The sequence below is a fragment of the Theobroma cacao genome, chromosome 7, assembly GCF_000208745.1.
Source record: "Theobroma cacao cultivar B97-61/B2 chromosome 7, Criollo_cocoa_genome_V2, whole genome shotgun sequence".
Lineage (NCBI taxonomy): Eukaryota > Viridiplantae > Streptophyta > Magnoliopsida > Malvales > Malvaceae > Theobroma > Theobroma cacao.
This window is the reverse complement of record NC_030856.1, coordinates 515,024-538,565: the sequence shown is the minus strand read 5'-3', so window position 1 is coordinate 538,565 and position 23,542 is coordinate 515,024. Positions and strand designations below refer to the sequence as shown.

General features: G+C 37.2%; 6 protein-coding genes across 10 annotated transcripts; 3 read left to right on the top strand and 3 right to left on the bottom strand.

Annotated features, from left to right (window-relative positions):
- On the top strand, positions 603–3,241 carry LOC18593235 (E3 ubiquitin-protein ligase At4g11680). Of its 2 annotated transcripts, none has more exons than XM_007020360.2 (3): positions 603–1,944; positions 2,209–2,590; positions 2,689–3,152. In XM_007020360.2, exons 1-3 carry the CDS (start codon positions 1,442–1,444, stop codon positions 2,833–2,835), a joined length of 1,032 nt encoding a protein of 343 aa, XP_007020422.1. In that variant the 5' UTR covers positions 603–1,441; the 3' UTR covers positions 2,836–3,152. The 2 variants fall into 2 exon arrangements, with proteins under 2 accessions (XP_007020422.1, XP_017980744.1); XM_018125255.1 differs by having other exon boundaries at positions 1,442–1,944; positions 2,200–2,590; positions 2,689–3,241.
- LOC18593234 (farnesyl pyrophosphate synthase 1) lies at positions 3,905–7,363 on the top strand. Its single transcript, XM_007020358.2, has 13 exons — positions 3,905–3,964; positions 4,160–4,284; positions 4,937–4,961; positions 5,058–5,173; positions 5,288–5,374; positions 5,556–5,672; positions 5,774–5,862; positions 5,965–6,016; positions 6,265–6,360; positions 6,477–6,521; positions 6,601–6,690; positions 6,779–6,850; positions 6,936–7,363. Exons 2-13 carry the CDS (start codon positions 4,174–4,176, stop codon positions 7,062–7,064), a joined length of 1,029 nt encoding a protein of 342 aa, XP_007020420.2. The 5' UTR covers positions 3,905–3,964; positions 4,160–4,173; the 3' UTR covers positions 7,065–7,363.
- LOC18593233 lies at positions 8,254–8,568 on the top strand. Its single transcript, XM_018124140.1, has one exon. It carries the CDS (start codon positions 8,254–8,256, stop codon positions 8,566–8,568), a length of 315 nt encoding a protein of 104 aa, XP_017979629.1.
- Positions 8,968–14,322, bottom strand: LOC18593232. Of its 3 annotated transcripts, none has more exons than XM_007020354.2 (10): positions 14,123–14,322; positions 13,807–13,893; positions 13,114–13,238; positions 12,018–12,760; positions 10,486–11,855; positions 10,166–10,245; positions 9,963–10,058; positions 9,810–9,883; positions 9,426–9,561; positions 8,968–9,289 (listed from the first exon to the last, which is right to left on the bottom strand). In XM_007020354.2, the coding sequence occupies exons 1-10, from the start codon at positions 14,205–14,207 to the stop codon at positions 9,206–9,208; spliced, it is 2,880 nt and encodes a 959-aa protein (XP_007020416.2). In that variant the 5' UTR covers positions 14,208–14,322; the 3' UTR covers positions 8,968–9,205. The 3 variants fall into 3 exon arrangements, with proteins under 3 accessions (XP_007020416.2, XP_017980181.1, XP_017980182.1); XM_018124692.1 differs by having other exon boundaries at positions 13,807–13,890; XM_018124693.1 differs by lacking the exon at positions 14,123–14,322 and having other exon boundaries at positions 13,528–13,935.
- On the bottom strand, positions 15,278–18,399 carry LOC18593231 (calcineurin B-like protein 3). Of its 2 annotated transcripts, none has more exons than XM_018124694.1 (10): positions 18,263–18,399; positions 17,455–17,549; positions 17,212–17,366; positions 16,955–17,037; positions 16,768–16,827; positions 16,509–16,617; positions 16,228–16,280; positions 16,054–16,134; positions 15,838–15,950; positions 15,278–15,717 (listed from the first exon to the last, which is right to left on the bottom strand). In XM_018124694.1, exons 3-10 carry the CDS (start codon positions 17,333–17,335, stop codon positions 15,660–15,662), a joined length of 681 nt encoding a protein of 226 aa, XP_017980183.1. In that variant the 5' UTR covers positions 17,336–17,366; positions 17,455–17,549; positions 18,263–18,399; the 3' UTR covers positions 15,278–15,659. The 2 variants fall into 2 exon arrangements, with proteins under 2 accessions (XP_017980183.1, XP_017980184.1); XM_018124695.1 differs by having other exon boundaries at positions 17,251–17,366; positions 18,263–18,394.
- Positions 19,719–22,850, bottom strand: LOC18593230 (heat shock cognate protein 80). The gene is made up of 3 exons (XM_007020344.2): positions 22,502–22,850; positions 21,855–21,996; positions 19,719–21,756 (listed from the first exon to the last, which is right to left on the bottom strand). The coding sequence occupies exons 1-3, from the start codon at positions 22,622–22,624 to the stop codon at positions 19,922–19,924; spliced, it is 2,100 nt and encodes a 699-aa protein (XP_007020406.1). The 5' UTR covers positions 22,625–22,850; the 3' UTR covers positions 19,719–19,921.

The following is a 23,542-nucleotide window of genomic DNA, read 5'->3' as shown; positions in this document are numbered from 1 at the left end:
ATTATTATCCAGAAAAAAATTAATAAAAGAATCAAAAGGGTTTTATGTGTGGAGAATCAGTTGGAAGATCAAACAAGGCACCTTGGCTTTGGGCCAAGCAGATTGATTATAAGTTTAAACCCCAAAATTCCTATTAGACTCTTTGAAGAAGCAAACAAGTACATCTCTAGAGGTTGCTAAGGTTTTAAGCTTTAATCATCTGTTCACCAAATCCTTTTCCTGCAACAGTTTGCATGGCCAACCAAGATCAACAATTCAGATGTTTCATGTAATGTTCATGAGTAAAATCAATTCTGGTAACCAAATTAAATGGGGAGAAGTATTGGTGGAGTTTATTGCTAAATAATAACCCAAAAAAGTTTATAAAGTCATGATCCTTTTAACAAAAAACTATAATTTGGAAACAACTTGGTTGGATTAGGTGGCCAACCGCCCACAACCAAAAAAAGTTAGAATTGTCACAACCACTGTACCCGCCATAATTCAAAACATTTTACATGAATAAGAATATATATATGGAGTCAATCAAAGGGTTTAAGTGTGATTAACTCAAGTTAAAATATGAAGAAAATATCTTTGCTTTTGTCCTAGTTCTCTATAAGGAAGAGAGAGAGATAGGGGGGAAGCAGATTTGCAGTTGAAGAAGCAGTTGCTGTCTCAGCTTTGCTTACTTAAGAAACAAAAACCTCAGGGAAGTTAGGCCAAAGGTTAGCTTCCCTCCAAGTTTCCCTCTTCTCTCTTTCTATTCACTTGGAATCAAAGCAAAGGGTTTTTTCAGTTGATTCTTGGTCACCATCCGAGACCCAACTTCCACCTTCCGGTCGTATTCCCCCACTACCATCTTCTCTGTTATATCTGCTTCTCAACTCCTATATCTACTTCAGCTTATTGGATATTTGTTCATACAATATCCTATATTCATAAATACCCACCTCTGTTTTACAGCTCTTGTAAAAGTGAGGTTCTTTATTAGTTTGGTTTGATGGTAAAGCTCTTCAATTGAGGGACCATAGCTGGCAAGTGGGCGCCAAAAACTTGTGCTTTGTAAAGTACAGGTTGTGACAGTTTTTAGAAGTTGGTTTGTGCCTGGAGAATTGATTTTTTAGGAGTCTTAATTGGTGGGATTTCTGCCTGCAGTTGGCTATGGGAGCCTTAAGAGTTAGAACTGCAGATACACAAGCTTCTCAATTCAACAGTTTGGCTACTGCCTAAACTTTCTGGTATTTGTTTCTCTTCTACCTCACTTACAATTGTCATGATTGTTATCTGCACATGGAAGTCTTGCTGATATAATTCCCAGCATGATATTTGTGATCATCAGTTTCATAAGATTTCTGCTGCTGAGGAATCAAAAGTAGTTGTTAGTACCATTTAAACAAGAAAAGGAAAAGACAGAAAAGATTTGGTGTTGGAAACATTGATTGGTTTTGGAGTTGGAATCATGAACACCCGTTACTCTTTTCAACCGGATTCGTTGTGTAATTCAAGCACTGCAGTTTCATATTCATCGAATCCTCCTGGAGGAGAAGATAGAATGGCTGCAGGTGCCCGAAACAGGTCTCCTCGTGCTCCCCCTTCTTCACTCTTGATAAGAATGGCGATGAGGATATCCAGAGCAAGGTGGTTTACCTTCTTAAGAAGAGTTTTCCACTACCAAAATGGTTCAAGATCCGATCTTGGGTCGAACCCTTTCAATTCAAGCACTTGGATGATGCTGGAGTTCTTAGCTTTGGTGATTCAAATAAGCATCACAACATTCACTTTGGCCATTTCAAAGAAGGAGAGGCCTGTTTGGCCTATGAGGATATGGATTGTTGGCTATGACATTGGTTGTCTCCTCAGCTTGTTACTTCTTTATGGTCGTTACCACCATCTTTACATAACTCAAGGAGATGGTTTTGGCCTTTCTGACGTGGAACAACAGCGGGCAAATGAAGAATCAAGGTAAGCTTTTTTCCCAGTTCTAAGTCCATCTAGATCAAATCTTATTTACACCACTTGTTTCAGTTTTGCATTGCTGTTGTTCATGGTGACAACCTCTGTATGTTAGTTATGGAAGAATATGTTGAAACCCAAGAAAATAAATCAAGTAGGAAAGTTCTGATCATATCTGGTTAATCCAAAGTTACTGCAAATTGTGATTGATGACAAGATTTCAACTAGTCAACTTCCTTGTAATGGCTATTAATTGAGATATAGTATGTTCAGGAGCTCACATCTGATGAACAAATGCCGGACCTCGCTAGAGCTGTTCTTTGCAATATGGTTTGTGATGGGAAATGTTTGGGTGTTTGATTCTCGCTTTGGATCCTTCCACCGAGCTCCGAATCTTCATGTTCTCTGTATCTCATTGCTAGCATGGAATGCTCTCAGCTACTCTTTCCCGTTCCTGCTGTTCCTGCTTCTATGTTGCTGTGTGCCACTTATCAGCAGCCTCCTAGGATACAACATGAACATGGGTTCCAATGACAGGGGGGCATCTGATGATCAGATCTCCAGGCTGCCTAGTTGGAGATATAAAGAAATCAACACCAACTTGGAGCTTGACCATGATTCAGACTGCAATGCAAGCCTCGCAAATGAAGATCCAGTAAGTCATAGTATACCATAACCAATGCTCAATGCTCTTTACAGTAATCTTGCAGGCTAATCTTTTTCCTTGTTTTCCCGGGGGGTTGAATCCGACAGGAATGCTGCATTTGCCTGGCCAAGTACAAAGACAAGGAAGAGGTGAGGCAGTTGCCATGTTCCCACATATTTCACCTCAAATGTGTGGATCAGTGGCTTCGGATTATTTCTTGCTGTCCTCTTTGCAAACAAGAACTTGAGAGATAAGAAAGCAAAGACCACAGCTGCAGAAGCTCTTTCTTCCTCAATTTTTTTTTCCTTTTTCCCTTCCGACTTTCGTCCTTGATTCCCCATGGTGTGATTTATTTGTATTTACAAAAGGTTACTAGAGTGAGTTTTCTTGTTTGTACAGTGGTGCTCACCAGTAACCAAAAACCATACACAAAAAAAAAAAGGCCATATACTGAAAGCATACTGTTTCTGAGAAATATGTATAGCAGAAAGAATGGCAAATTTTGCTTCCTAATGGCAGCAGAACCCATTTCTCCTCTCGAAATCAATACCCACACTTTCTATGTGTATAACTTTTCCAAACCCCTGCTGTAAAAATAATGCATGTAAAGTAGCTAATCTACTTCTTCATTATATCAGTCTCAATTTTCTGTAGTGTTTACTGCTTGTGAGTTGTGAGTAATGGAAGTGTTTTGACCATTAAACTTGGGCCTGAATAACAAGGTCCATTGTTAATACCATGGAAATCAATCTTGATTCTGACTTTTGAGTGCTGAAACAGTTGTGGGTTGGACCAGAAATTAATACTAAGTATGTGGGCTATATCATTGGTCAAATTAAGCAGTAGGTTAGTGAAATCAAAGTTCTTCTTATGAGTTGAAAAATGCAGATGGGATGGCCTATTAGCCTGTTAGCAAGGAAGAGACTATCAAAATGTTGGTAATTGAAGTCGTACATGCTACACTATAGGGTTAAGTACTATTTACTTGCTGAGTAAGAAATTATACATTGATTATCAAATTAAATATGTGGTTGAATCATTTTATTTTAGAAAGTAAATTCAAATTTATCTTTCATATATTAATAAATACGCGTCCGAATCTCCTCTATTAAGTAAAAAATCATATACTAATTATTGGATCAAATACGCGTTCGAATCTGCTCTTTTAAGTAAAAAATCATGTATTAATTATTGAGTCAAATGCGTATCCGAATCTGCTTTTTTAAGTAAATAAATCCTGTACTAATCATTGAGTCAAATACGCGTTACCATGTAAATCATTTTATTACTGTTATAAAGCAGCCTTAACAAGACCATGGCAGAGTCAGTGCAATTTGCGGCTGAGAAAGTCAAATTCTTTGGCAGAAGAGTGCAAAGTTTGAGGTAGGCAAATGCCAAACTGTAGGATAGGAAACGACAACCTTGTGTTTAGTGTTTTTCTTTGCAGACACTGGCATTTTCTGCTCAAACACCTTCTGTTCCACATGCACTATCCATGTCTTATAAGTACTTTGTTTGTTCCCCGTTGTTATAGTAAACGACCATATCTTTCAGTTTAGTTGTGGTCTCTCTTTGCAGGCAAACGCGAAGAAATGGTTGATATCAAAGACAAGTTTAAGGAGGTCTTCTCTGTGCTCAAATCAGAGCTTCTTAATGACCCTGCTTTTGAATTCACTGATGATTCTCGCCAATGGGTTGATCGTGTAAGTTCCATTCTCTCTGTCTCTCTGTTATCTCCTGTCTTTTGGTAGTGAGGTTTTTGCCTTGTGAATTACGTTTGCTGTGGATGGTTTTGTATTGGGTTCTTCTTGTTCTTAGTTACAAGGGTGGGCAGGCACTTTCCGTGCTTCTTTGTTTTCATGCTGTTGGTTTCAATCTCGGTTAAAGTTTCATTCTTTGTGGGTAAAGTTAGGTGCTTTTTGCTTGAACTTGTGTTTGGAGTTGGATAAAAGTCTGCATTGATTCTGAATTGTAAGGCTTTTGATGAATTCTTTGTTAGTCCTGGAAGGTTGGGGTGTTTGTGTGAAAAGAAAAAAAAGATGTGGGAGTAGAATATTTGGTTTTGAGATGGAAAAAACATGACTACTCTGAACTTTGAAGTTTATCAGCTGATTCTTGAAATTTTACCCAGGCCTGCTAACTATGCATTATGAACCTGCAATTGAACTGTTGCATCATCCATTTGTCTACTTTTGTGCCTATGTATGCACTCTGGCGTTTAAAGTGTATCTATCCCAATTAGATTGTGTGATCTTATGAGCTTTAACTAGTTTCAGTTTCAGGATTTGTCATCATCCATCTCTCCTTACGCGTAATTGTAAATCGTGATTTTTCTGTTTTCTCCTTTTGTTGCAGGTGGTGGAGTACAATGTTCCTGGAGGTGTGGATTAATCACTATTCTGAAGGCCTCAAAACGCATAGTAAAAAGGCTTTGTATCTTTCTTTAAAGAATGCTTACAGATTCTTTTGTTGGCAGGAAAGCTGAACCGAGGGTTGTCTGTCATTGACAGCTACAAGTTTTTGAAAGATGGAAAAGAGCTGAGTGATGAGGAGTTTTTTCTTGCATGTGCCCTTGGTTGGTGCATTGAATGGGTGTGGCTAAAGGATACCTAAACTTTCTTATTGATCCTCATTTTCCATCAATAATCACTACAGTTGTTTCATTGTTGCTGTACAGGAACTGACTTTTTAGCATTATTTGTGCAGTTCCAAGCATATTTTCTTGTTCTTGATGATATTACGGATAATTCTCAGCTGCGCAGAGGTCAACCATGCTGGTTCAGGCTTCCAAATGTAGGACATAACAAGAATGATCCTCCCTTCTTAGTATTACAATAAAAGCATGTCACTTCCTTTATACTTTCTGGGGATCAATTTTTGTTCCTGTCAAAGGAGTTAGAAACTTGAGATAGACCAGAGGGGCTAGCTTTCTGAATGTTTATGGAAATTCTGACTTCTGAAAGTTTCATCATAGGTTGGATTGATTGCTGTCAACGATGGGTTAATTCTGCGTAACCACATCTTCAGAATTCTCATGAAGCACTTTAAAGGAAAGCCTTATTACATGGATTTGCTAGAATTGTTCAATGAGGTGAGTTTGTTGTTGAACTTACTGCAGACCGCAGATGATCATTTGGCTTTTGATATAATCTGGTCCCAACCGGTGTATCTGAACTTGTATTTTTATTCTAGGTTGAATTTCAAACAGCCTCGGGCCAAATGATAGACTTAATCACCACAATTCCTGGGAAGAAAGATCTATCAAATTACACATTGTCAATGTAAGGAACTATTTTGAAATTGTTGCAGTTAATGTAACTTCAGTGCAAATTAGTATTCTTTTCTGCATTCTCAACATATCAACTGATTTGTTCCCATTGCAGTCACCGCAGGATTGTTCAATATAAGACGGCTTATTACTCATTTCACCTTCCAGTGAGTAAACTTTCTATGTTCCTCAAGTGAAGCAATTTATAGTGTTATCAATGGCCATTTGAGCTTGCTTCTAGCATACATCTTGGTCATTCATTTTACAGGCATTTAGCTTCACATCTGTTGTCATTTCACTGCATCAATAACTCTTCCATATTTTTGGAAAAATGATCTAAAAATTGCAGTTTTATATCAGGATATGTTTAATCTGCTTTGACATTTCATTGCTTCTTATATCTCCATGCAACCAGGTTGCTTGTGCATTGCTTATGGCAGGAGAGAATCTTGACAATCATACTGATGTGAAGGATATCCTTATTGAAATTGGGACCGTTTTTCAAGTACAGGTGAACCATTAGTTGCAAGGCTAGATTTCCTGTTTGGAAGCACCTTCTGTCAGCTATTAAATAAGCAAACATCTTTCTTTTCTGCTTTTTAGCTGATAAATCTTTTAAATTTGTAGGATGATTATCTAGATTGTTTTGGTGATCCTAATGTCATTGGCAAGGTGAGTTTCAGGGCTATGCTACTATGGCTGTCTGGTAATGCAATGGGTTTGAATAATTAATTGTCTTCTTCTCTATTAGGATGGAACTGATATTCAAGACTTCAAGTGCTCTTGGTTGGTTGTAAAAGCTCTGGAACGTGCAAATGAGGACCAAAAGAAACTGTTATCCGTAAGCAGGAATCACAACTCCTGAGTTATCATTTCCTTTCTTTTGTAACATTACTGACTTGCTCCATTTATACGCATTTCATTGCCAGGAGAATTACGGACAAGCAGATAAAGCATGTATTGACAAAGTGAAAGAGCTCTATAATGTCCTGGATCTTCAGGTTTTGTCCTACTTCCATCTGCTTCTGCTTCGCCATTCATAACCTGCAAAATTTCTTTGACAGTTGTTTCTGGTGTTACTTGCAGAGTGTATTTACGGAGTACGAGAACCAGTGTCATGAGAATATAATGAAATCAATCGAGGCTCATCCAAGCAAAGCAATACAAGCTGTGTTGAAGTCATTCTGGAAGAAGATATACCAGAGGAAGAAGTAGAAACTTCAGCAGAGAGCAAAAGAAGGACAAACATAGTAGACTATGTGGTTCTGATCTACTTAGTGTTTCAGATTATCTGAATGTAGGGGGAATAAAATGTCTAAGTATCTAATTTACCTGGTATCCTGATGTCTCTTACATGGAGTAGCTAGCAAATCTCTAGGGATTGGTAGCAAAACTGAGGGCTTGAGGAAAGCTACATGCCTGCCATTTGCTTGTTGCAGGAAACTATATTTGAGTAAAACTTTGTGTTGGAATTATGTTATGAAAATTTCTTGTTCTAAATGATTTTATGCTCATGAATTGGATTCCCATCTGTCCAACTTGGACAGACAAAAAATGGGTTTATAGCATGTAAAACTCCTAGGATGTTACTGAGGGAGTTTGTTGGCATATATCCTAGGCATGTGTCAGTAAATTCCATTGTGGAATGCAAAATATAGAAATAAGTGGTTAGAAAATTAATTACTGATTAGGTGTTTAACCACATGTTCTCAACCAACAGGAAACCAAAATGCAAGTTTTTAGCAATTTAAACAACTTTTCTTTTTGTCTGTCACATTCTTGTTTCTCCATTGGAAATGAAATCTTTCTAATTCATCCTTTGAATCATATCAGAAACCCATACTCCATTTTTACAGGCTCTTAATTTCCTTGACAAAACATTCTTAACAGGCTCAAGCCAGGATTATTTCTTTTCAAGAAACTTTGGGGTGATCTTCCCTTGGTTCCCCAATTATCAGGTAAGCAAGCCCTTGTCGTTCTTCTTTTCCTTCCAATCCATTTTAGACTCTTCAAACGTATAAGTTTTTGTTTTTTCGGATTTGAATTCAAAACCTGCATGGTCATTGAGGTAATGGTTATAGAAGGAATCAAAGTTTTCGATGTGATAACATTCCAAGTGCAAACTCCTATTGTCAACAATGGTCTTGTTAATTCATGATCTCATTCCAAGAACACAACAAGAATACTTTTTTTTCCCGGATTTGAATTCAAAACCTGCATGATTATTTAGGTAATGGGTGTTTAAGAAGAATCAAAATTTTGGATCATGATCTCATTCCAAGTGCAAACTCAACATTGAAAAGCAATCAATCATTTTTCAGGATTTTGATCCTGTTGATTAATTGACATGTGACTATAAAGTTGTTTTTTGCATATTCTGCGAAGTTCACACCAAAAGGAAACCATGGACGAAAGGGAGGAAGCAAAGCCACCAAAGATAGACTTGAAGGGCAAGAACAGTAAGTTCTCTGTACCAGAAATCAACATGGATGAAATCAAAAGGGATTCATCTATGCATGTCTCGCCTCAAGGAGAAGGGACCAAGCCAGCAGGAGGAAGGTGGAACTGCCTCTGTTCTCCGACGACGCATGCTGGGTCCTTCAGGTGCCGACACCATAGAGCTTCTGGCATGACAAGGGGAGGCTCTGTCGGATCAAACCTTGCTTTGCTTGGTGCCACCAAATCTGAACCCATCAGTGATTTCTTCCAAGCTCGGTAGGCTGCTCCCAAAGGGGTTTCCTGTACCAAAGCTTTTGAGTACTCAAAACTGTTGTTGCATGATGATGCAGTTGTGATCTCCTGAAATTAATGTATCAAATGTCGCAAGGTGTATGCAGTTAGCTTTAATGGGTTAAAATGTTCATCAAAACTTTCTATTTTATCAAATTGCATGAGTAATTTGCTTTGTACTCTATCCTTTTCCTCTCTTTCACTGGCTTTCATGGCCTCTTACTTCCCTTGCAACTCTCAGCATTCTCTCATTTTCTTCTGTATTTTCATGTTCAGTTTCTTTGCGTGGAGGGGTATCCAATAGAAAGAGAGTTGACTGTCCATGGAGTCCTTGAGTTTGATTCGAAATGTCAAATTTAGGCCAAAAATGGTTTAAGAATATCAAGCCTGGACCATAAAAAAGAAACCCTTAAAACAAACTAATAATGACTAGTACAAGATTGTAGCTCTCTGGTCTCTGCCATTAGGGAAAAATGCCTGATTCATTCCTATTCCTAATCTGCCTCTAGAAAGATATACATTTGGGTAAAACCCGTATGAATGAAGAGGGCGAAAAAATACGTGAAATACTACATTGATTCAACTCAATGAATGAAAACAAGAAAAACTGATGGTGCATCTCAAATTTATTTTGTTGGTCTAATCCAAGTTGTCTCTGAGGTGTTGACATTCCCATAATAGACCTGTTTCGAAGTTTCATCCCAATAAGCCTGGTGGAAGAGAACAGCAAGTAAATGAGGAAATTCAATTAGAGCATATAAGAGAACTTTTAAGCCTCTCGAACGGTAACTTCAACTAGTTCTATGAAATAAGCTACCAAAGCTGGGAAAGCAGTGCAACATATACCTGCCATCCAGAAGGAAGATCTCTTGACAGTTCATCTAAATCAGGTTGTTCGTTTCCATCAGGAACCACCTCTGCGGGAGTCTCTGCAGCTTCTTTGGCCTTCTGTTGTGCTCTCCTCCGCTTTACTTTCTCACGCCTATATTTATCATGTCGAAAAGGCATATCACCGAAAAGGGCCAATATATATATATAAGAGCATATTTTATGCAATTGGAAAGATCTATATAATGCAGAAGTGGATGAGAAAAAGGCAGTAGCAGTGTAAGATCTATTTGACATTCAGTCTTCATGTTCTTTTTCACCTAGCTGAGACTAGCAAAGATGTCTAAAGCAGCCAGAAAAAGAAGAGGAAAGAAGTCAACATATATAATATAAAATCCATACCAATCACCACCCAAAGGCTGAAAATTTGCATTATCTTTAGCCTCTCCACTGGCAATTTGCTGGGCACGCCATTCCTGCAATCAAAGAATAGTAAGGCACCAGAACCAGTGGCAAGGAATAAATAAGCAAAGAACAAAGGTTCATTTTACAGACCTCTATTTCCCGTTGTCGCTTTCTTTCCAACATCGCATAGGGATTTTCTGGCTCATCTTCTGCATTCTCATGCAGTTCCTCTTTGGCAGCTTTCCACTGATAAGAGAGAAGCATTAATTCTAATAATTTCAGAAACAAACTAGATTAAAATACCATCAAGGAGTAGATAAATCCCCAAACTCTGAAACAGGTAAATCTTCTACCTTATCCACCAAACTCGAGACCTTCTTATTAGACCTCAAGGAGGATGTGGCAGCAACTGTCCGCTTTTTAGTTCGCGCAGCTGACAAACAAAAAAGGATACAGAGTCACAAGTTGGTCAATTCCAGTAAACAAATGTCATGACTGTCATTTGTAAAGTTTTCAAGTACAGATATATCACTCAGAAAAACCAATAATTGTTTGGTTCATAAGAATATTTGACTGCTATCACAAGCCTAGATCATAGCTTGAGTTTCTCCGCATCTTATCATCATATTTTATATTGAATTGATACATTACACTTTATGGCCCAAAAGTATACCTTTAGATGAAACCTTTGGACCTGATGATGAAGCTGCAACTGCAGCGGATGCAGCAGCAGCAGCAGCTGCAGCAAAACTTTCTTTAATAGAAATGGTTGCAGGAGCTTCAATAGTGGCCAAAGTAGAAGAGATCCCCGCTGATGCTACTTCAGTCTTATCACTACCAGTAGGAACATTGCCTCTCACACCAGGTCCTGCAACTGCAAGTTCATCATCGAATCGAATTTGACTTGAAGCAAGAGTATTGTATGTTATAGTGCCAGCTTCACTGTACAACTGAGTAGCTTCTGTACCAACAGCAATAGGCACAGAAGTTGCTCCTCCGCCTTGAAGGTCATAAAATGTTACAGGTTCAACAGGATTAACAGTAACTGGTGCACTTTCAGAATAAGTGTTTGGAACTGCTTGATAGTAAATTGAGGCTTGGGGTGCAGCAACTTGACTTCCATCAGCATGCCCATAGAAACTACCGATTGGGACTTCACTAACTGCATGTCCATAATACTGATAACTGGAATCAGAATAGGTTAGGTTGTATTGTTCTGCATAAGTGAGAGGCACAGACTCCGCATAAGATGGGGGAGGAGGATATGAATGTTCAGGAGGCTCATCAGGTGGTGGTGGAGGAACCTGTTCATTATCAGGAGGAGGTGGTGGAACTTGTTCATTATCAGGAGGAGGTGGAGGAATCCACTCCTCATCTGGAGGTGGAGGAACAGCTGAGTAATCAGCAGGTGGATTTAGTTGCTCCAGGGTGGTGGGGGATACATCTCTGAGGGACATGGTGCTTGCTGGGATTGCCTCTTCAACTTCCATGTCCACATCCATGTCAACATCCTCTCCACCAAGCCCTCCAGTCTTAGAATTAGCTTCACCAGAAAGAGTATCTTCATTGACCAGTTGACCTATTTGGGCTTGACTTTCACAATGTTCAGTAGGTGATCCAAAAGAAGGAACCTTTACCATACATGCAGCATTGCTGGAGGGAACTTGATTTTTTGAATCACTATTGACTACTGTCAATGTGTCAACATCAGTAGAAACATGAGAAATGTCAGGTGTGGAAGAAACTGGACTGTAACCATTTCCATCTGCTTCAACTTCATTGTGCGTACTTTCCTCTGACTTAAGCTTTTCTCCAAAAGAGGCAGGAGTTTCTTCACCCTCTTCCATAATGGCTGATTTTGCAAGCTGGTAAATTTTATCATTAATAATACCCTCAAGCTGTTTTAGCTTCCTTTCACAGTGTGCCCAAAACGGTGATAAAGATGATCCATATGAAAGCAATGACTTGATATCAGAAAGTCTAATCTCAACTTCTAAAATACAATTAGACATCCAGCCCTGACCTTGCAGGTCGTCTTCAGACCTGAAAATATTTTTACTATTAGGAAGACAAATAACAACAAAAATTAAAGAAATTCCAGTCTTCTACTTTTAAACAAAAGCAACAGTAAAACTATATTGGCTATAAGTAAAAAAATATAACCGGATAGCAAAGGAAGAATGAAAGCAATTAGATATTCCTTACACTTTTAGTGACTTCATTCTCTCTAGCAAACACTCCCCCTGTTTCAAAAGATGAGTAGAGAGATCGATTCCTGATTTATTTTCAACATTAGCTAACAAATTTTGTACATAGTTCCCAGAGCCACTTAAACTCCCATCAGTCAAATGAGTATCAACAGCATCTGAGCTACTTTGAAATTCACTTCTATTGACATCAGAGGTCCAATTGTTATCTTTCAGAGCTTCACTTTTACATCCTCCATCCTGCTCATCTAACCGCGGCTCATTATTTTGAGGAATCAAATTTCCACCAGTTGGTTGGGCACTTAGTGTTGATTTGCAATCTTGCGTACCCACTTGAGCAGTCTCCATATTTTCAACAGTAAGAGCCATCTGGCCAGAAGTTGATAGGTTTATCGGGGCCAAAACATTAGGCACCTCCCATGAAGTTTCACCAGTTTCAACATTCCAGTAGTAATACTGATTACTCTCTTCATGCATTACAATCCTCCAGCCTGAACCCACATCTCCAATGACCTGTACTTCAGAAGTTCCAGCAACAGATATTTGTTCTGTAGAATCGTTCTTCTTGACTGATTCACTAGCATCATCATTATCTCCTTCTCTATTATCAACACCTACCAAGTTCTGGATAGCATTTGGAGTAGAATCTCTCTCTGTGTTCTGTTGATTAACCTTCAGAGTATCACGAACTCCTGCATCAACTTCTGCATCTTTGCAGGTCTCACTGAGAGGTCCCTTAGCCTAATCAAAATTAAGCAATGAGCAAGTGAAGGAAAAGGAGCTTCCAACTATCAAATATGTTAAAGAAACAAATTAATGAAAACTATAAGCCAATCTAAGTTAACAAGTTCCTAATCTAACCCACAATGCTCCCACCATTTTAGTTAAAAGAACGAATACCACTTTACAAATTGTGGAATTAAGAAATAGAATGAAAAATGACCTAACTGCAGCAGCCAATACAGCCAAGCTAAAGTCATAGTGAGCCCATGTTGCTTTCAGTTTAAAGAAGAGGGCCAAAAAGAGAAAAGGTTCACAACTAGGTCCTACCAAGGCATAATTTCACAAACAACAGTGAGGGAATCCCAAATTACCTGGTCATCATGGTCAGATAAGGAACCATCTAAAGTGCCATGTTCTAGTCTTTTATCTGACTCATCATCCAATTCATCATCACTGTACTGGCCAAGTAACAGCAAAGGGTTTGGCGGTTGTTGACCTGAAGACACAACAGTGATATGTTAAATACTTTAAAACAACAAGTTTATATACTTAACGATTGTCACTATATCTAAACCTAAAAACAGAGAGTGACAAAACATTCATGTTAAAAGCCAAGGTAACATCTTCCAAAAAAAAAAATTAAAGGCTGAACAAAAATCCATATGATAAATTTGACAAAAGCATTAGGACCATTCTATCAGCAATTCATGACAGCCACCTGTTACACATCAAAGAAAAACGTCAGTGGAGGGCATTATGTAAATAAAGACAAGAGACATACGAACCGAGAGATAAAATTTTCCAGAAGAAATCTGCAAAACGCTTTGATGCAGCGAAATAGAGCATAACAGATTGGGACTCATTCAAAATATCACATTGGTAGGGCCCCGATCAGTTCTGTATGAATGTTCCCAAGACCACAGCCACACCCTACAATCTGTAAACAAATTCTGGGGGCAAACAACATAATATGTCTGGCATAGATTCCATATTTCCACCAAAAAAATGTAGACCACTCATGCCTTCTCTACATAGTCCTTTTGAAGAAAACTGACAGAACCCACCTGAAGAAGATGGTGAATTGGGCAACCCAGCACCATGTTTTGGTTCCCCATCGACTTCTTCATGCACTGAGGAGCCACCCAAATCTTCTAAAGGTTTCAAAAATAAAGTCAAAAAGTTAACACTTCAAACATAAACCAATATAAAAATTACAATTTTTCACTTTCTAATGGCTCTAAACCAACTTCTTCAACTAATACTGATTGCTAATTTACTGAAAGAACACCAAAATGCAAAATCCTTCTCAACCATCAAAAAGAAACCATCTTTGCTTTTCACCTCTCTCTTACATGGAGAAAAGCAGGAGAGAAAGATTACCAGAGGGTTCCGCAAATAGATCGAGCTTAACACGGCGGCCAGCGTTGCTCAGAGCAGCTAGACGACGCTCCTTTCTCTTTCCCATAGATTTGATTTCGAATCCTGATTGAAAGACAACACCTTCTTTCTGGATAAATTTATCTAGGGTTTCTTCTTCGATTTGGAGATTTTGAATTCTACAGCTACACGGCCTCTAAAGGAGGCGTCGCGGGTTTTTGACTTCCCTAAATCGAACCGGACCAGTTAATCGAATCGGTTCAGTCAATAATTGCTTCAATATCGAACCGGAGCAATATTGAACCAATTTTAAATAATTTATTACTTAAATTTAAATTATTTTAACATTTTACTTATTTTTTATTACATATTTTATTTTTTATTTTATTTTTTTATAATAAAAAAAATTCAAATTCTACTTTTTAAATAAAGAGATAATATACCAACTCATAAACCAAATACTCGAATACTATTAAATATTTATTATATTTAACATATTTAATAAAAAATTATATTTTTAACAATAACAATCTCTTTATTATATTTAACACATTGAATTTGTTGGATCGAGAATAAAAATTTTCATAAATTTAATCTTAATTCGATTTGAATCCATTAAATTAAAAAATTAACTATTAACTCATAATTTTTTTCATCATAATTATTTATAACTTCAAATTTGTATTTATAGTGTAAATTCACATGGAAAAAAAATATTTCCACCACTTGCTTAAAAGTGTATTACACATGCTTAAGATGGGATTCCACTTGGACATGAATGATCTCCATTAACCATAAATCCCTTTGTTCGCTCAAAGTCTGAACTATGTCATGATCTTAAAGAGAAGTTGTGAATCTTCCATCGAATATGTAGTAAAACACAAACTGAGTATTTAAAAATTCAAACCATATTCAACTTATGAAACACCTTTTATGAGACAACTGATAAAGCAATAGAATAAAACAGACAATATCGTACAAGTTGATATCTCACTGCCAAAGTTGGCAGTAACTTAGATTCTAAACTCGACGGAGATGCAAATAACTTTGCATGCTTCTTCGTTGCCATGGCCTTTTTCCTGTCAAAGTTTTGCCAGGCTTAAAGTTTGTATGAAACCATAAATCCCTGCACAGAACAACCACATTTTGCAATTGAAATGGAAGGTGGAATCTCTGGGAAACTGGTTCTTGTTATTTGCTGCATTCAAATTTACATCCATAACAAGAAGGATTCCACATTCGGGGTTATGGAAGAAAAATTTTCAAATGGACCGAGAATTTTTACATTGTAACACCATAAAGAACAATACACACAAAATAAATCAGCACATCCGGAAGAGTCAATCGACCAAAAACACTGAGAAGAAAGTAAAAGTTCGACGTTTTGATATGGACACACGCGACGAAAAAATTTTAACCAATGAACCAAAACAACACAGAGACTCACTCTTGGGCAATTTATATTTGAGACGGCAATATTGTCTAGAAAGAAACAAGCCATAATCAAACGGTCTATGGAGCTCGAGTGCAACAGTTGACTTCAGGTATCATCAACTTGTGAGTGGAATACAAAGCTCGGGAATGTTGTGGTGATGTCCCTGCTCAACGAAACAATCAAGACACAGTTGAAGCGTGAACACTCATTGCTAACAGCTACTCTTATGGTAACCTCCAGCAGCCAATAGCACTAAATAGTAAAGAGTATGTTTGGAACTTACTTGAGGTATTGCAGGGTCATATTTTTCAGAAGGGATGGATGTCGCAAAACAAGGCTTCTCCACTCTTCCTTGTCAATCCTCCCATCATGTTTTGTATCAGCTTCCTCAAAGGTCTGTAGGAATGCTCCAAAACTTAAAACATAGAAACTAGAATAGAGAAAATGAAAATTACAAGAGATATGATATGACTTCAATTAAATCAGGTTGAGTGAGCACCTTGTCAATTATACTTTCTATAACATCATCTGAAAGGTTCATGCCAGATTCAGCAAGTGTAGCCACTACCATTTGCTTCACCTATATAAAAATATATATATATGAACAAAGGAAAGAAGGATAGAGGAAAGATAGGATACAAGAGATCAAAATCGGAAAAAACAAAAGTTTTACCTCCTGCCTCTCAATAAAACCTTGCTGCTTGAGATCGTACAGTTGAAAAGAGACTGCGAAAGGACATAAAAGAATTAGGAGAATACAAAGTACTCAGCACATAGATGATAGGAATCCGAGAAGATAATTTGGACATAATCATCCACTACATGCTTAAGTTCATAATTCCTTTTCCATGCCAGTCGATTTACATTCAATCTCTAAATTAACATGATTATGATTGATGACCAAAGAGGTAAATAAAGATCTTGATGCAGACAACTCAAGTATTTTACACATACACTCAATCTTATCATCAGTCGGTGCGTTTGGATGGAAGACAGAGAGAGCACGAGCAAACTCTTCAAAACCTAGAATTCCATTATGCTTTGTATCAAACAAGTCAAATACCTGCAGTGAGATCAGAAAAACATTGACAGCAGCTTGAGCACGATGCTAATAACTTGAGTTAAAATACTACAAAGAATTGGCATGATGAGATTGACAAGCATTCTTTATCAAGGATAGAAACAGTATTAATTAACATTAGATAAAACGTACCCGATCAGCAAACAAGCTCTCTTTTTTGTTTGTTTTGAATAGCGCCAATTGAAACTCCTCCTGCGAAATAGCAATATAAACTAAAACTCAAATACTAAAAAGACGAGGGGGGAAGAACCAATTCAATTGGAGTAATCAAGCCCAAAAACTTGACAAACATAACATATAGTATTAAAATAAAGAATACCTTGTTTATCAACCCGTCATCTATCACAGCACTGCTTATCTTCTTGAAGAGCTCATAAAGTGCTTCTATTTCACTTACACTGACTGCACCAATGTTAGTGAAATAACAATTTCAGTAGAATGACTCCACAGCTAGATTAACACAGGCACAGTCTAAACAAGGTGTTGAATCGTACAAAAGCTTTGACACTATCACTATAGCAATATAGTAAAAGCTTAACAGTATTATTTAAAAAGAAAAGAAATTTGATAGCATACACACTGTCTCTCTAGCAAGAAGTTCAGGATCGTCAAGACCTCTTGATTGATTGTACAAATCAATATCGCAACATTGCAGTACAGAAGCAAATAAATGCTTCAGTCCGTCTATGCACTGCAACATGATATTCTCCACACATCAAAACACTCCATACCTACGCAACCAGAAAAGGGTTTAGAAATCCCATTCGCATCATTCTTTCTCCAAACATAATTAGTCTCGAGGCAAAAAACAAGACAAACCTTTTAACCATTTCCCGATCCTGCTGACTGAAGCCTAAATGCCGGAGAGTCTGAATTCAGAAAGTCGTAAACTTGGAGATCTCAGAAAACAATATCTGTTTTACAAATGAAAACCAAGATCTCAATCAGTGCCTGCCTGATGTTTCTGTTTCCTATCAATCATAAATTGAATTCCATAGTAATGTTACTTTCTTATTTTAGTACATGGACGTACACATGAAAAATAAGAACAACTATGATTTCATTTTCCACGCTTTGAATACAATCGAATAACAACCATGCCATGTACACAGCATATTAAGAAATGCAAAACAGAGGACAAAAAAACAGTGACCCTACCTACAAAGAATAGTCCATTTCATTACATATTGCCCAAAAATCACCAAGCTTTGATAGAGCAATCATATCAAGACTCTTTAACCGTCCCAGACATTGCAGTAATTAGAAAGACATATACGAAACATGGAAATTCCAATAAAACTATAAACAAAAACAGCTCAAAATCAAATACCCATCAAATCAAACACATCAAAAAGCCCATTCAAACTCAAAAACCATAACTTTATCTCAAACTGAACCTGATCAGGACCCAATCTAATCAATTCCACACACAAAAATAAAATTTGACAGAAAAGAAAAAAGAAACTAAATTTCCCAGAATATGACTTGTGTAGATCTAACGAAGCTTAGAAGTCTTGTTTAAAGCTACTTACTTTAAGCTTACAGAGATTCAAAAGTTTTCAATTTTCTCAAGGAAACAAACAGAATAAAATGAATTTAAGGACCCAAAAAAAAAAAACCATGGTACCTGTTTTTGAGCGAAGAGTGATTAGGGGTAGTACGGAAAAATATGTGAAACCGGCGGGGAGGATAGGGAAAGCTCTGTGAAGGTGGGGGTGAAAAGGTGGTGATGGAGGTGGAGAAGAGCTGGAGATTTCAATAATTTATATATGCAGACGTGAAAAAAAACTATTATTATTAATTTATTTTTAATTAATTAATTAATTAAATTGAAATATAAAAATGGTAAATTTATATTAAAAAATAAATAGATAATTATGAATTTTTGACGGTACGTGGCACGTGATGTTGATGCTTTGATGGGAGAGGAGGGGAGGCTGGTTTCGGTTCGACAAGAAGGAACTTGATAAGGACAAGGACATACAAAACGGCGTCGTTTCTGAGTAGATTTTCCTTTTCTTTCTTTCTTTTTTTCTTTTTTTGTCTCCCCTAATTAGGCTTTGCTTAAAAGGGAAATTAGATGAGTTATTAAAAAATAGTTTGGCTTAGCTTAAGAGAGTGAAAATTAAAAAAATATTTATTGATCTCAATGATTCGGTTTTAAATCGAGTTTCGAAAAATGTATATATATATATATACAGACATAACGTATTATTGTTCAATAATTTAATTTCGAAATTATATAACTTAACCTTAAAGAAAGTTTGTTACGTATCTTATTTGTCAATGTTTTCACATCGGAATAATCCTTTTTGAAACTTTATTTTTCTTGTACAAAATGATTACTACATGTGATGAGATGCCATTAAAACGTTGAACCAACTATACCTCGCATTTTTCACGACACAAAAACTATTATTGTCCGTTAAAAGAAAAAAAAGAATATACACATCATTTTTGATGAAAAATATGTTATCTAAATGTCTTTTCACTTTAATGTAGAATTATTGGTATTGAAATTAGAGAGTTCAACAATATGTAACTTGATATATACATGCATTAAAAACCTTTGGATTAGATGAATTTACTATTAGGGAAACAAAATTGAAGTGGTTGGACTTGGAAATAATCTCATATCATTAATAATCAAGAATATGAAATTTACATACTCTACTACATTAGAATATAAAAAAATAAATTATTTTTTTTCCCCAAAAGACCAATGAAAAAAATGGGTTTTCAATTTTATAAATTAATATAAAAATATTTGCATAATGTAGCATATAAACAAATAATATAACCAATCGTTTCACAATATTCAACACTTGAATCATTCTCCAATTGTAAAGTTAATCATAAATGGTTTTCATGGAGAAAAGGACATGAATACTAGCTAAAGGACAGTCCTTTGGATTTGATTGCTTTGACCTAGAATTAATATGCCCAAATATCATTCATTCCCCCATCCTTGCCTATGCAATTAAGGCCCATTAAGTAATTAAGTGCCAATGTTCACCCAATTACAGGCCAAGCCCCGTATTTCCAAACCAACACATAAAAAGGACATAACTTTGGACTGCATGTAAGCATGAAGGAGGCATGAAAGAACTATATAAATATTCAAAAACAAGCAGGATTTGAGAGTTTGCCAAAATTAACCAAAGCCTCTCAAAGGAGGCACCAAAGAAAATGTAAAACCATTCAGATAACCAGAGCTAAGGGTACCTTAAAATTAAAATGAGACTACTACATAAAGATAAAGTTCAAACATTAAAACATGTCAGGCTTAGTCAACTTCCTCCATCTTGCTGCCCTCGGCCTCTGCATCAGCATCCTCCAGTGGGGGCATGTCAGCATCGGCTTCACCTGCATCCTCATCAATGCTCAATCCAAGTTTCAACATCCTGTGGATTCTGTTGCCAAAGGTGTTGGGGTCATCAAGGCTGAAGCCAGAAGTTAGGAGGGCAGTCTCGAAAAGAAGGAGAACAAGGTCCTTGACAGACTTGTCATTCTTGTCAGCATCAGCTCTCTTTCTCAGCTCTTCCATGATGGGGTTCTCGGGGTTGATCTCCATGGTCTTCTTGCTTGACATGTATCCAGCCATGCTGTTATCCCTCAAAGCCTGGGCCTTCATGATTCTCTCCATGTTGGCGGTCCAACCATACTCACCAGTGACCAAACAGCAGGGAGAATCAACCACACGGTCAGAGACCACAACCTTCTCAACCTTGTCACCCAAAACGTCCTTGATAACCTTGCAGAGACCCTCAAACTTTTCCTTCAAAGCTTCCTTCTTTTTCTTCTCATCATCACTCTCATCAAGTTTCAGACCTTCCTTTGTGGCAGACACAAGCTTTTTGCCCTCAAATTCCTTGAGCTGACCAACAGCATACTCATCAATAGCATCAACCATAAAGAGTACCTCGTAACCCTTCTTCTTCAGCTTTTCAAGGAATGGGGAGTTCTCAACAGCCTTTTTACTCTCACCGGTGATGTAGTAGATGTCACTCTGACCCTCCTTCATTCTGGTCACATAGTCCTTCAAGCTGGTCATCTCATCACCACTCTTGGTGGAGTGATATCGGAGCAATTCCGCAATCTTAGTTCTGTTCTGAGAGTCCTCGTGGATACCAAGCTTGAGGTTCTTGGAGAAGGACTCATAGAACTTGTTGTAATCTTCCTTGTTCTCAGCTATTTCAAAGAAGAGCTCAACGCACTTCTTCACTAAGTTCTTGCGGATAACCTTCAAGATCTTGTTCTGCTGCAACATTTCTCTTGAGATGTTAAGAGGAAGGTCCTCTGAGTCAACAATACCCTTCACAAAGCCAAGGTACTCAGGAATCAGCTCCTCACAGTTGTCCATGATAAAGACACGTCTGACATAGAGCTTGATGTTGTTGGGCTTCTTCCTTGTGTCAAAGAGGTCAAATGGTGCCCTCTTGGGAACAAAGAGGATAGCCTTAAACTCAAGCTGCCCCTCAACTGAAAAGTGCTTGACAGCCAAATGCTCTTCCCAATCATTTGTAAGGCTCTTGTAGAAAGCAGCATATTCTTCCTTGCCAATCTCCTCAGGCTTCCTCATCCAAATGGGCTTCTGTTTGTTCACCAAAGACCACTCATGTGAGACCTCCTTAATCTTCTTCTTTTTCTTCTCTTCCTTCTCCTTCTCTTCATCAACATCCTCAACTTTCCCTTCCTCTTCCTTCTTATCCTCCTCATCCTCATCATCAGAAATCTCCTTCTCAGTAGTCTTCTCAATCCAGAGGGAAATTGGGTAGCTAATGAATTCAGAGTGCTTCTTAATCAAGTCCTTGAGACGACGCTCCTCAAGGTACTCAAGCTGGTCCTCCTTCAAGAAAAGGGTAATCTTAGTACCCCTACCAAGTTTTTCCCCAGCGTCATCCCTGGTGACAGTGAATGACCCACCAGCTTGGGACTCCCACACATACTGCTCATCATCATTGTGCTTAGTGGTGACAACAACCTTCTCAGCAACCAAGTAAGCTGAGTAGAAACCAACACCAAATTGTCCAATCATGCTAACATCAGCACCAGCAGCCAATGCCTCCATGAATTCCTTGGTCCCAGACCTCGCAATGGTACCAAGATTGTTCACCAAATCTGAATAACAGAAACATAATCACATTTAAGTCCCACTTTACATCACACTTAGAACAACTACAAGCACAAGAATTTACAAAACAATCAAAAACACTTACCAGCCTTGGTCATACCAATACCACTGTCAATGATTGACAGGCTGTTGTTAGTCTTGTCTGGGACAATGTGGATGAAGAGCTCCGGCTGACCATCAAGCTTGCTCTTGTCTGTCAAGCTCTCAAATCTAATCTTGTCCAAAGCCTACAAGACACAATTTTAAAATTAAAAACAATTACTCCTAACCCTAAAAGACTACCAAAACAACTCAATAAGATCATCCCCAACAGTATTTCCACATGTATAAAAGGCCAAAGCCAATTCATTTCATTCTTGTACACTTACATAATACAACAATATGCATATAGACTTCCTACACATATCAGCCTAACGATATCATTCCGACTCAATAGTTTACAATCATAAACCATGCAAACGATCGAATTCATTTCTTTTACTAAGCTTCATGAAACAGAGACTCATAGCCTACAAAGAACAGAGCTTTACATATAAACATCATAAAAACATATATTAAAAACCAAAAAAGACTTAAACTTTTTCTATCATACGAATATACAAACAAAACCCATTTACACCCAAAGCATAAAAGATCAGATCCGCAAAAGAAAAAACAAAACCTCGATATTCACAAGACATGTAAACCAGAAATAATCAACGAAAACCAAAACAGAAAATAAAAGAAGCTTACATCGGAGGCGTTGCTGATAAGCTCACGGAGAAAGATCTCCTTGTTGCTGTAGAAAGTGTTGATGATCAAGCTGAGAAGCTGGTTGATCTCAGCCTGGAAAGCAAACGTCTCTGTCTCCGCCATAGATGGAAAACTCTGACCCTGATCCCAAACAAACCCAAAGAAACAGGAAACGCTAAAGCGAGAAAGGGGTAAGCTAGGGTTTTAGACAGAGCGAGAGAGAGAGATAGAGAGACGAAGGTAAAAACAGAGTGAGGCTCTGCTCTGCGCTTAACGAGACTTTATATAGGAAACCTTCATTAGGGTTTCTAGATCCTTCTATTGACACGCCTTTCCTTTTTATTTTATTTTTTTAATTTACTAACTATAGAGGGCGGGCATTGTGTTTTTCTAGATCCTTCTTTTCTGTTTTTTAATTTATGACGTGATAAATAGGAAGGTGGGCGCACGCTCGGGTCTGGTATTGCCACGTGTATAGTTTATTTTTGATAATTTTTAATGCTTTATTTATACTTTTCTTGGCCAATTGGATTTGCTTTTTTTTTTAAGAGGAATTTTCCCCTTTTTCTTTTTTTTTTCTTAACTTTTTTTTCGGTCTTATTATTAGGTTACGTAGAAAGTAAGGTAAGCATATTTCAATTTTTAATTGAAATCCATTTCGATTTAGTTTTTTTTATATTAATCGATTAGGATTAATCAGTTATCGATTTTTAAAATTGTATTATTTTCTCCATCTAATAAAGATTTATCATTTTTAATGTATATTATTAATACTTTAAAACAGTAACAAAGTCAAGATTTTAAATTTTAAAAAATAAAAATAAAAAAATAATATTTATGAGATGAATTTATAAAATTTTAAAAATAAAAAAATCTTAAAATTTTAAAATAAAACAAAACAATATATAAAATTTTGAAATTTTGGAGGACGGAGGCCCCTACCCCCTTCTTCCATCTTTGCTTTAAAGTTGATGGTTCCATTGGACCTCATGATTTTGTTTTACCGAAAGTATTTCTCAAATTAAAAATAATATGAATATT